Source organism: Thermobia domestica, chromosome 4 (assembly GCF_964235325.1).
Source record: "Thermobia domestica chromosome 4, izTheDome1.hap1.1, whole genome shotgun sequence".
Classification (NCBI taxonomy): domain Eukaryota; kingdom Metazoa; phylum Arthropoda; class Insecta; order Zygentoma; family Lepismatidae; genus Thermobia; species Thermobia domestica.
In genome coordinates this window covers 247,768,650-247,782,320 of record NC_137457.1, presented here as the reverse complement: position 1 = coordinate 247,782,320, position 13,671 = coordinate 247,768,650, and the positions used below count along the sequence as shown (strand labels likewise).

The following is a 13,671-nucleotide window of genomic DNA, read 5'->3' as shown; positions in this document are numbered from 1 at the left end:
TGCAGAATCATTGAAACTTTTGCTAGATTTTGCTTCCTATCTCATTTTCATGTTTTGGTCTATTGCACTGCTAGTTATATGTGTTAGAGCTTCCGCAGTAGTATGTAAAGAGGTAAGTTTCTGAACAAATTACTTTTAATATTAATATTACACATAATGTTTACGCTCTGTAAAGATTTTTACTCGTTGATACTGTAGGAAGTCAAAGTGTCTTATATAGGAGGAATATTAATTCATACGTATAAGAAGCAACAAATGTACTTGAACCCATGACTGATATAATTCTATTAGGTCAGGTCAAGTAATTTTACTGCTATTAAAACGCCTGGACAGATGGAATCCCACTTACATGTAACTTTTCAAGTAGTTGGTAAGTCTGTGGAGCGTTCAGAGAGGCTTAAACAAGTATGTAATTGATATGCGAGAAAAAAATTCCACTTTAATATTCATCTCTATTGTTTGAATCATGTTGTCCTATGAATCCATATATCAAAGACATTATAACTCGTTGTGTTAACGTATTATTTTACTACATACTGCATGTGAGAAGAAAAAAAAACACCAACATACTTGAGTTAGAAATTGGTTGAAATTAACTGAAGATATCGCATCCAGAATAATTGTAGGAAATAAGTTTGTAAAACATTGTCTCAATTTATGGTTCTACTCTCTATTCCATTTCCCCGTCATTCCAACGAAGTTTTTCGAAATAAAGGCTTTTGAGAAAAAGTTGGATTTTCAATTCCTTGTAACTTGGTTCCCATTCATTCGAAATCTATCATATCACGATCATAGTATTAGATACTAACTTAATTTGGATGTGCATGACACTTGTGTTATAATGTAGAAACAACCAAAATACCATACCATTTTTGGATTTTTGTGATACCTTAGCGTCCTCAGTTCACAATACTGAACAGTATATGCAACATTATAAACTTTTGTTTGATGTGAAATATGCAATAGATTTCAACATATAGATTTGAAATATGCAATAACCTGACGTAACCATTTGAAAAATACAACTTTATATTGAGTTGACAACACTGTTGGCAACACGTTTTGAGGTGGTCAGCCAAAGACGCGGTGTACAAGATAGACTTAAAGCTATTCAAGAACTGAAGAACGTTCCGACTTATTGACTACAAAATATCGATCACCAAACTTACCTTCAGGTGTTCACAGGAGGATTGATTTCAGTCCTCAAGCTAGAGGAAACCATTTTTAACATTTACTGTAGTGAAGAATTTCTACAATACACTTTGCCATAATTAACTACAGAGTGACTTTTCTAACAGAATGTACATCAAAATTGTTGCATGAGTTGAAAAACATTGTTCCGTATTGTAATGCTTGAAATATAATTACTTCACCTAACTATTCACTATTAAAATCTATAGGCCACCCGATTACACGCAGGCATGAAGCACATTCTTTTAGTACAGAAGAGAAAAAGCTTTCCTTCTTTGTTACTGATATTACCGTTACCTCTTTTCTTGCTATTCGAACTTCTGTGTTCAGAAACCACTACTCTACTACAATATAACTAAAAATAAACTTCCTTCTAAAAACATTTAAGCTGAATTTAGATCCTTAGAATTGTCTCACTACTATACAGTATTTACGGAAATGTTTTTTTTTCCTGCTGCAGGCAAATGCGACTTCAGAAATAGTGCACAGACTTATTCAAAGAGAAATGAACGCTGATATTAAGGAAGAGGTAACTGACAAAATATTTTCTGTACCTAAGTTTCTAGCAGTGCATAATTTTTAGTTTTTTAATTTTTGTCTGAAATCAAGACCCAGGTTCGTTATTTAGATTAAACATGTATTTCTATTACGACAATTTAGTTACTATGAAGTATTGGGTTGGCAACTAAGTTCCAACCGTTTTGAATAATATTAGTTAAAAGATTATTCTCCTTTGTTGTTTACAACGTTCAACAAGTTTTTCAATACCTTCCCAGTCCCACCATACGCAATCCTTTCAAGCAATTCGAAATGGAGAATTCCTTCCCAGTCCGACCATACGCACAACATCGTTTTACGCGGATCAACGCCCTGTTTACCGGGGCTACGCCATTCCTTACGCTGCTTCACATTCATGTAGAGGCACCATTTTTCATCGCCAGTAACGATTCGCTGAAGAAATCATTTTTTGTGTCCATGGGTTGCACAGTGACGAGCAAGCAAACCAGCGGAGATTGTGGCTCGTTGATTTTTGTTGGTGACACTTAAAGTGTGAGGCACCCATGCTCCACACTTCCGAACTTTGCCAATCGAGTGAAGATGCTTCTCTAAAGTAGTGTGGGAGCAATCCATTGTCTCTGCCAGTTCCCTTGTTGTTTGACGCGGATTTTCATGCAAAAGGTGGTTCAATCGCTCTTCATCGAACTCAACTGGACAGCCAGAACGAGGTGCGTCTTTGAGCTCAAAATATCCTTTTTTGAATTTTGCATACCAATCACGTGCATTTCTTTCAGCTATAGCACCCACTCCACACACAGCACAAATTTTGCGAGCAGCTTCTGCGGCCTTAGAACCTTGATTAATGGCAAAAAGGAGGTGGTGTCGAAAATGCTCATTATTCTCAACTTGACATTCCATGTTAATGATCTGTAAATAACGAGAAAATGTATCTTAGTAACAACGAAACATATATTTAGGTAGAACAATATACTCTTTCGAATGATGTACAACTTCGTGCCAAAAGTATTTAATATCATACAGATTTTTCCAATTAAAAAAAAAAACGGCGGGAACTTAGTTGCCAACCCAATAACTGACTGACTTACATCTATACAGAAGAAAACAAGAATAATTTTTCTAGTTTTGGAAGAATTCCAACTGCTGTAGTTAGCCATTCGAGAGAAACAGCCCTTATCTAATTAAAATTGATCTAAATGGACCAGATCATAATGTCGTTGTTTGATTGCGTTTCATCGTCAACAACTATCGTTTGATCGCCACGCGTAGAGACGTAACACATAATTAGTAGGGGGAGTTAGCAAGTTAACCTGTTCGGTCTCATGGAAGCAAAATTGATAGAAATTGGACCAGATCGTTTGAACATCATTTAATTGGTAATAATCATCAATAACCAAAGTTTGATCGACACTCCATACGTAGTGGTAATATACATATTTTTAAGGGGGAGTTAACAAATTAACCTGTTGTCTCATGAAACCAAACTTGATCGGGATTAAGCCAAATCGTTTGATTGTCATCCATAATCGCGTAAGAGCCGTAATTTGTAGGGAGGTTAACAAGTCATCCTCAAGCCTCCATGGAATATAAATTGATCATAATTGTGCCTGGTATTGTTTGATCACTTTTGATCACATATGATCCTCGATAGTTTGATTGCCACGCGTAGAGATGTAATATGCATAATTTTGTAATTGAGAGTTAACAAGTTAGCCTATTAGCCTTCATGAAAGCAAAACTGATCAGAAATCAGCCAGATCATTTGATCGTTATTTGATCGCGTATGATCGTTAACAATCAAAATTTGATCACCAAAGTAGTGACGTAATACGAACAATATTATAGGGGCCAGCAAGATAACCTGTTGGCAATCGAATGCAATAAAATGATCTACGAGCTCGATTCCGATCAATTTTGCTTTCATGAAGCGAACAAGTTAACTCCCCCTACAGAATATGTGTATTACATCACTAAGCGTGGAGTGACGATAATCGCAATCAAACGAGGATCAAATATCTGGCTCAATTTTAATCAATTTTGCTTTCATGGGGCCGAACAGGTTAACTTATTAACTTTCTATAAATTATGCGTACAGCTCTGGTGCATAGAGTCCCTGGTTCGATCCCAGTTCGCGTCAGGTAAACTTTGTGGTGGACAAACACCGTGTGCATGGGGGCGCGGTGGCTCAGTGGTAGAGCGTTCACCTCTGGTGCTTGGGGTCCCGGGTTCGATCCCAGCCCCGCCAAGTGAACTTTGTGGTGGACAAACACCGTGCTCGTGGGTTTTCTCGGGGTTCTCCCGTTTTCTCCCACTTTCTTCATTCCACCGTTTCACTCATCTCTCATCATCACCGTCTCCTTTAGCCTAACCGGCATAACCGTGGGACGTAAAACTTAAAGATTTCATTTCATTTCATTTCAAACACCGTGTGCGTGGGTTTTCTCCCGTTTCTTCCTACTTTCTTGACTGTACAACTTCATTCATTTCTCATTATCACCGTCTTCTTTAGCCTAGCCGGCATATGCGTATTACGTCACTACGGGTGGTGATCAAACGCACGCTAATTGTTGGCTATCAAACCGATTAAGTGACGATGAAAGGATCTGGTCCAATTTCGATCAATTTTCTTCCATGGGAATGGGCCAACAGGTTATCCGTGGTCCTAAGTACGTTATGTGGAGCAACAATATTATTTTTCTAGAAGGTATATCATGTACATATAGTTTGTCATTTTTATTGACATTATACTATGAACTTTTGTTAGGAGTTATAACAATTCTATATGTGACAAAATTTCATGTCACTCACCCCAAACAATAATTTGATTTAAGAACAGGCAATATTTTGCAGAGAATTGTTACAGAAAAAAAAACAACAATTTTTAATATGTAGCTCACAATTTGTGCTGGCAGCAATAAACCGAAACATATTTTCTGAAAAATATTATGTATGAAAGACACACATTCAATTGTTGCGTAATCTATGCACACATATTCTTATAACATTTTAGAAATATTGTGACTAATGTTTTTATGCAACTTTTGCAGCAACAGAAAATTTTAAAAACTACGGATCACCACACCAAACTTTCTTGCTCATATTTCTTAAATTAAGTCATGATTTGTTGCAGTTATTTATTATTAAAACAATTGTTGATATATAATTAAAATTGTTATAGGTGTTCCCGAAATACTTAATAATAATAAAACTCACTTGCAAGACTAAACTACTCTTTATTATTTTTTTAGATAAGAAATGACGATATTGTAATTATGTTAAAAGATCAAATAAATCGTTTTAACTTTTTGTTTTAGAAAATCAAATGAAAAATCTAATCCTCAAAATAAAGTAACTTTTGTACAGAGAAAACGGCTTACGGCACATAATATGGAATCATTAAAACTTTTTTAAAAAAGATTTTCCCTTTGCATATTTTTAGAGTAAGAAAAAGTATTGAGGAGTCTTATAAAGATCTGAGCTTTACAATCTGGATACTATTCAACGTTGTGGCCGCTGGAGAGCGTACGTACATACTAACACGAAATGACGAACAGATAAACAGATTTCAGAAAATCCATATTAAGGCTGAATACATGTTGAGGCTTTGAAGATGTTAATTTGTTTGAATTCTTAAATAATATGTGTTTTTCAGAATTAAAATATATTTTTCCTTCCTATCTCGACAATGAAAGTGCAAATCAGAAAGCTAATTGTATTGCAATTCGATAGATATGTTGAACAGGCATTTTTCAAATGTTACATTTTGTCGAGGAAAGAACTACTTAAATTGGATCTTCATACTATTTTCTATTTTAATTCTTTACAAAATACTCCTAGCTCTTATTTCAATTCATATTTAGACATTTGGAGTAACATTTTCAAGATTCTATTTTAAATGTATAATTTTATCCTGTGGCTGAGTAAGACATAAAACTTCTAATGTAAGGTTATAAAAGAAGAAATTTAAATCAAGCAAAAGGTAATATGACGAAGTCATTTATGAAAGAGAAAGTATGATGAATTTTGGTTCATTTATCTCTGAAGCAAAAAATAATAATAAAATATTTTCAAATAATCTAAATCAATGGGAGTAGAATTAGGTTATAATTTTTATATAATTGTATGTTAGTGATGATGATGGCATTTCGGTAGGAGGTAGAATGATTAGATGCATAAGATTTGCAGACGATATGGCGCTTGTTGCAGAATCTGAAAAGAAAATCAATAAAATGTTAGAAAAAATTAGAAAGGGCTTTGAAGAATATGGGATGAAAATAAATGTTAGAAAGACAAAAGCCATGGTGATTGGAACGAAAGGGTCTGTGTCAAATATAAAAGTAGGAGGGGAGAAAATAGAACAAGTGAATAGTTTTCGATATCTGGGTAGTATTCTTAGTAATAACATGAAGTGCGAACGTGAAATAAAAGCAAGGATAGGAATGGTGAAAGAAACCTTTAGGAGGAAGAAAAGTCTGATTTGTGGGACCTTGAATAAAGAGTTGAGAAAAAGACTCATAAAATGCTTCATATGGAGTATTGTACTGTATGGGGCGGAAACGTGGACATTACGTAAAAGTGATGAAAAACGACTGGAAGCATTCGAAATGTGGGTGTGGAGAAGGATGGAAAGAATTAATTGGGTCAAGCGGAAAACGAATGAGAATGTGTTAGAAATTGTGGGGGAGAAAAGAACACTTTTAGATATTATTAGGAAGAGGAAGAGAAACTGGTTGGGACATTGCCTAAGAAGAGATTGTATCATGAGGGACGTCCTAGAGAGTATGGTGGCGGGAAAGAGAGGGAGGGGGCGAAGGAGACTACAATTAATGGATGATATAAAAACAGAAAGATCATACGCGAAGACGAAGAAGTTAGCGGAGGGCCGTCGAGCATGAAAGCTTCTCAGCTGTGGCAAGTGACCTGCCAATAAAGGCAGAATACCTATGATGATGATGTATGTTAGTGACTTTAGACCACATAAAAATAATGGAATTTGTTTCCAAATGGTTCTGTGTCTGATAAATATAAAGGGAAAGGGACTTAGCTGACTAACTCATTTTTAATTCAAGTGACATGTGCATGACTTGATATTTAATTACATTATCGTTGCAGCTCCAGTTGTTTGCTAATGAGTTAGATTACAGGAAAGTTCAACTTACGGCTTGTGGAATATGTCCTCTGGACATGACAGTGTTACATTCTGTAAGTAACTTTAATTTATACTTTATAACACTACAATTGTTCGAATTGCTTTCACAGAAGCATTTATTAACCTACATAGGATGAGGACATTGTTCATTTTTTTTTATCGAGCTTGCTCCTTTTCCGGTATTCCGAGAATAATATAGATGGGTCTCTAACTGTCCCGTTTTCTTGTTTGTAATAGACCATTTTACGTTTGTATAAACACTATAGTTAAGTTACAATTTGCAAACATTTAGAAGTAATTAGAAAACCATGTTTCTTACATTTTTTCGAGTAGATGGCAACAGGGTAATCTCCACGTTTCAATATTCGCTAACGTTGCATTGGTCTTCAATGAAAGGTCACAAGGAGATTCAACAATTTCTGTTCCAGATTCACTGGCATAAACATCAACATAGGAATGAACGCAATTAGGCAGAATGTTGTACTGAGCCAGTTTATCGTGAATGTCAGGTTATTACATTTCTTGAAACTGGTCTTCTTGGATTTGTCTTCATTTTTTTCAAAAGTAAAAGTACTTTTTCTTCTTTATACTCAAATTTATCACACCTGCAGTTATGTATTCTAGACTAATGTTGCAATAAAATCGTTACTATTATAAATTAATAAATGTATCACTTGGTCTTAAAAGTATTTAGCTTTTAGAGGTCAAAATCGGGAATACTTTTTTTTTGTGATTTGAAAATATGAAACCACTTACGCACTATTTTATAAGAAGACCTTCTGCCATTTTCGCAGAAACATCAAAATCCCATCTCTATAGAAATTCCATGGCATCTGGTAAAAAATTGTGACACGTGCTCTTCACAGCTCTCTTTTGAAACTAGATTAACACCATTCACAGAGAGTTTTCTGAGATCAAAACAAATGAAAGTCTAACAGTGCCAGGCAAGGTATAAGCTACGCTAGCTGCATTAAGATCTCCCAGCCAAATTTTCTCAATTTATTATAAGCCATTAAAAATACTCTTTCCGTTGACCAGTCAGGGCAGCTTCTTTGGATTTACTACATAAACTTACACTAATTGTTGACAGTGAAGGCCCCAGTATTTCCTTCTGCTCGATGGCAGTAGCTCATGATGAGAGTCCGCTCCAATTCCACCAAACGCACAGTAATCCTGGACGTCAATGTAATCTTTGTCACAGACTGTGAAGCTTCTTCTTACGTCGACACGATCTTTGTGCACATTATTGTCATAGATTTTTCACTTTGGATCACTTATGATCAACCGGTTCAGAAATGGTGTTCAGAACGTAACGTTTTAGTACAGATTCGAATATGGAAATTTGATCGTGTAAACTAAATAGTTTTGGGTCAGGTTATATGGCACTCAAGCATCGAGACTTTTTTCTTTATTAGCCACATTTCTGCAAATGGTTTAACACGATTCAGTGATAAATGTTTAGGTCGATGACGATGTCATGAATGCTTACATGCTGAGCTTCCTTGATTTTTTGCCAGAATATTATCCAATTTTTCTGTGATTGGTCGCCCAGTGCGAGAAGCATCTCGGACATCAAATTTTCCAGAACGAAAGATACTAAGCTATCTTTGGCTCTTACTTTTGATAACGTATGCTATCCATAAACAGGACATTTTTTTACAGGCCAGTCAAGTTTTCTCAATTTATGACGGGTTGTTAAAGACATATGCAGTCGAAATTATAAAATGTAGCGCGGTTTTGCGGGAAGTTCACTTATCTGCTCAACGCAATACCTTACGTGTAATTATAAAAAATCTAATATCTTTTTAACACTTTTACTGAGTTAACTCTCAGCTATCAAATGACTTTGGACCTAATCTGCTGAGAATCATACCGTATGATTTGGAATACTATCGTAATCTCAGATATAAAAGGTTCAAAACTTTTTAAACGAACTGATATAAGTCATCATCATTCTCCCTATCTTAATTTAATGAGAATGTGGCAAATCTGACGGCAACGAAATCTAACGTAATTTCTAATAAAAGAAGTCCTGACCGACTGTCTGATAAAAGCCGAGACCAGACCGGTTAAGAGGCCCCATCTCGGCGAAATTAAAATACCGCTAATTTTACAGTAATTATGTGATATCTTCAAATAGATAAAAGATAATTGAATGTGGAACAAGACCCCCTAAACAATATCATTTTACATGAGATACCGTTATCACGACTCACTTATTTGCTTTCAATTTCGAGCCATTTTGAAAATGGCATTTATTTTCGCTTTTGTAAACGGCTGAAAACGGAAAGCTACTAGGTGATTTGTGATAACGGTACCTCACGCAAAATAATATTGTCTAGGGCGCTCTTGTTCCACATTTCAATTATCTTTTACCTATTTGAAGATATTACATAAGTACTGTAAAATTAGCGGCATTTTAATTTCGCCGGGATAAGGCCTCTTAAGCTACAAACTTGAAATTTGGACAATACACAGCATTTTTTTGACTAAGGTACGACATAGAGAGGATTCTTGGAAATTCAAGAGAATGAAATGTAGTTGCAATTATTATAGTAGGAAATCTAAACCTTGGAATCCCTTAAGGTTTGAGACATGAAATTCTGTATTTAGTCTTGTTATTTAAAATAAGTAAACATGGGGTTCAGAGATTTTAAATATTTGACCTAAAGGGAAAGAAATGGGGGTATAATAATTCAGATATCTACATCTCAAATATATATTTATATAAACTTAAAAAAAAACTTGTTTCAAATTTTTAACGAAAAGCCGAAATTCAAAATTTTATGTCTCAAAATTTAAGAAATTCCAATATATGAGTAACTTATTATTGACAATTTAACTTGGAAGAGGATGAAATGCAAATTGCAGTTATTATAATAAGATATTTATGCTTCGGAATAATAATATACAGGGTAGGCGGAAAGTAGCTCTCTACTTTTAATATTTTTCCCTCCTAAAATATTGCAGGTACTCAATTTTTGCACACAAGTAGTTTATTGAGATATTTAACTTCAAGGTTAAAACATGTAATAAAATAGATTTTTCTACATTTTTTGTTAATATATCTAAAAACACGACTATTATGATAAAACACTCTATTTCTTATATTCTGCAATTAATTTCCTGAAATTTGGCACAAAATGACGTTTCTATCTCTGTGAAGTATTATTCATTCAAAGACTACCCTAAAAATTCCATAAGTAGCCATATTTATAACGTCATATCTCCGAAACCTACAACTAGGTTCATTGATACTTTCGTGAACAATACCTGGGAAATAATGGTATATGTTCTACCATGTTCCTTTTTATGTCGATGTGATGTTCCTTTTCTTATGTCCAGGTGACCCACAATACGTCTAATTTCCTTGTATAATATACTATATATTACTTAAAAGCCTGTACAATTAATTACAGTTGTCTCGTCTTTTATATTAGCTATTTTCTTTTACAGATTGCATCGTCAGTTATGACATATGTGGTCATTCTAATTAGTTTGCAACCGGTCAGCTATCCAGAAACTCAGCCTACGGAACCAACAGAAGAATTTGCATTGACTTCTAATTATACTACATTATAAAGAAAGAATCTGTTTTAGTAGTTAAGATTATATTCTCAATGGAATACTATTTTTGAATATATTTGTATCATCTGAACAAAGAGTGTTACACTGGCACAGATGATTTCCTGCCGTGACTGGAAAGCAAGAGAAGTATGGTGAAGGAAAATGATAATCCAGGAACGAAATTTTTGGAGAATAGAGTTTAACATATAAATTGATATGCAAAATTATATCTTCAAACCATGTGCTCGAAAGTTACTCTTTACAATTTATCTTTTTCCAGTGACATTCTGTGGTTAAACTGTTAATATTATGATTATTAAATTATCTAGGGGAAATAAGAAGTACAATGACATTATCAAATTTCCAGATATCACCCTTTTATTGATATCTAGGTAGATATGGTATTTCTGACAAGGGATAATATAGAAGGACCTATGAATTTCTTTACGATGAATAAATATATTAACCTTTTAGAGACAGGATTGGCAGATAAATAAAGAGTCAATCGTCCCGTTGAGGAGGAGTATGGTATAGAATCACAACATCTGTATAGAGGGGACGAGTATATGGTTTATAAGCCTCAAATACACTTAACTTGTAAACTAAGTGATTCTAAACTCAATCATAGACTTGAGGGTTTTAGGACATCAATTTTTGAGTCCCTGAGAAAAAATCTCCCCGTCCCTAAAAGATTAAAAGGAGCTCAAGAAGCTATGTCGATTGATATTTAACATTTGCTACTAGTGATATTATACACATAATGCAAAACAGGGTTAAAGAAAATAAACTTACTTTTATTCTCAAACTATTTACTTTATTACAATACATAAATACAGAATTTCTATATAACATTGTTCCAATATCTATCCAGCTACTATATTTTTTTTTTAATTTCTACGTTGTTGTATTTCTCTTTGGTTCTGAAAAGACACAAAAATTCAACAAACTCGAAACCGTACATAAAAAGCTTTGAAATTTTAACTTGAAACAAAGACCACAATTATAAAAAGATCCCTTTAATTTAATTCTGTCTATACACAAGAGCTTTCTAAAGAGAGAGATTGATGTTCGATGTTTTCAAAGATCTCACAAAAATTAGTTCTATATTTGCAATCTGATTAACGTGGATTAGGCTACTTTCTTACACCAAATCATGTTTTGCACCATTGGCAACGAATTTGAGAAAAAAATGTGCACAGATGGATATTTCAAAGGAATAACTGACCACTCAAGATGAAAGTTTTTACGGTTCTGGTAAAGACGTATTTACCTGATTACCACTGATTATGAAAATCAGAGATGATGTCATTAGTCTTGAAATACTAATATATCCCTTGTATAATCTAACAGAGCACGTATAATTTATTACTCATCGTACATTCACTTCCTCATTTCACCGCAAAAGCTAGTGATTTTGTTGAAATTCATGTAGTTAATGTTTTGTTAATGTTTTCTTACTGTGTCGTATATTTCTAGTGCGCTAATTAACCACTACCAACAATTTACTAAATGTTTCGTTTTTGAATTTCCTGTCAGTTTGAGATTGAAAACTAGGTATTGTTAGATTATTGGACAGTGTAGTATCAACACCCTCTTATAATCATTATAAGAGGGTGTTGGTAGTATTCAATCAAATGCACTAATCGTACGTTGAGAATTTGAAGAATAAATGGATATGTATTCTGTTAAATGATATTTTCAGGATAGAACATGAATAGGTGAGACATGTTGGAATATGTTAGTGACGAATATCTGTTTTGAAGATAAGAACTTAATTATATTAAACGAATCATAAACTGTAATCATAAGAGTGAATCATATGTCCTTCGTCAAGAGAGATTAAAACCCGGAGCCGACTAATCTGATGTTTTTGTTGGGAGATTGGAAAAATGTGTTAATTGAAATAATACTTATCAGATCATTGCAATGTAAAATTGTTATTAAAAGAAGAAAAAGAAGGGTATATATTGTGTTTCTTTATATTGTAGTTTTTCGTCGGCGGCAATTCAAAACCTGCTATGTGCATTTTGCAGGAGAAGCGAAAAACAGTATCCTGGTTAGATTTTTCGCTTTATAAAAGTGATGTTATAAGTAATATTTGATGCTGCACGTAACTGGTACCTTCTCAAGTTACTTGAAAAGGTATCAAGTTACGTGCAGCATCAAATATTACTTATAACATCACTTTTATAAAGCCAAAAAGCTAACCAGGATACTGTTTTTCGCTTCTCCTGCAAAATGCACATAGCAGGTTTTGAATTGCCGCCGACGTTTTGAAGATTTTACAGTTATAAAATGTATTGGCTCTTATATCTAAATTTTATACGTAAGTTATAATTTATATCAGTATATGTGCGAATACAAAATGATATTAAAGTGCACGTCTGGTATTAGCTACTGGCGTTCATTATTTTTATAGGATAAAGTTTAGGCTTAAAAAATAAGCTACTGATATAAATAGATGAAACTGCATAAGTAATATTTAGAAGGAACAGTTACGCATGAAATGTTCAACATGTTAACAAATGGCGCAGTCTTACTTAAAACGGACCAACGCTATAACAAAATTATGATTTGAGGTACACAAACTTAGATTCGGTGAAGGTGAAAATGGAATGGTAAAGGGTATAAGTAAAGTTATAGATGGAAAAGTGAGCTTAGTTCTTAAAAGTTTAATTAGAGCTGTGTGCTCACAGAGCTTAGTGCTCAACATGAACTTTGTGCTCGGAGGTTTAAATGGAGCTGTGTGCTCAGTTTTCTATTATTTCCCTTAGTCAAACTAACCAGATACGTGGATTGAGTTTTGATTTAGCAAATAGGTTTTTCTCTTAATTACTTTTTTTTATATTGATTAAGTTATTACATTTATTTCACTTTTATTTACAAATTATCTTGACAAGGGAAGGTGGTAAACAAATATTTGAATCCTACTTTAGTTGTTCTTTTTTGGTGTTCCTACATGTGAAGTATTCATGATTAGTTCCAAAAGGATGTAAAACACAATTATATTAAAAGTCCGCTTTCTAAACGGTAAAGAAATGACATGATTATTGATTTTCACTTATTGTAGATATATTTTTCTGCTAACATTTCATAATAGATAATGACGTAATAAAGGTAAAGGGAAGAATAATGATTGATTAGTTTTTTATTATTTTTAGAAAAACAACCTATTACAATTATATTTGACAGTTCAAGATATTAACAAAATGAATTCTTGTTAAATGAAAAACTGTTGATGTTCAAAT

At 33.7% G+C, this 13,671-nt stretch overlaps 1 protein-coding gene across 1 annotated transcript; it reads right to left on the bottom strand.

Moving 5' to 3' along the window:
* Window positions 1–2,151: 2,151 nt before the first annotated feature.
* On the bottom strand, window positions 2,152–2,607 carry LOC145683090 (histone-lysine N-methyltransferase SETMAR-like). The gene has a single exon (XM_081754449.1). The coding sequence runs from the start codon at window positions 2,605–2,607 to the stop codon at window positions 2,152–2,154; it is 456 nt and encodes a 151-aa protein (XP_081610575.1).
* Between the last annotated feature and the right edge of the window lie 11,064 nt (window positions 2,608–13,671).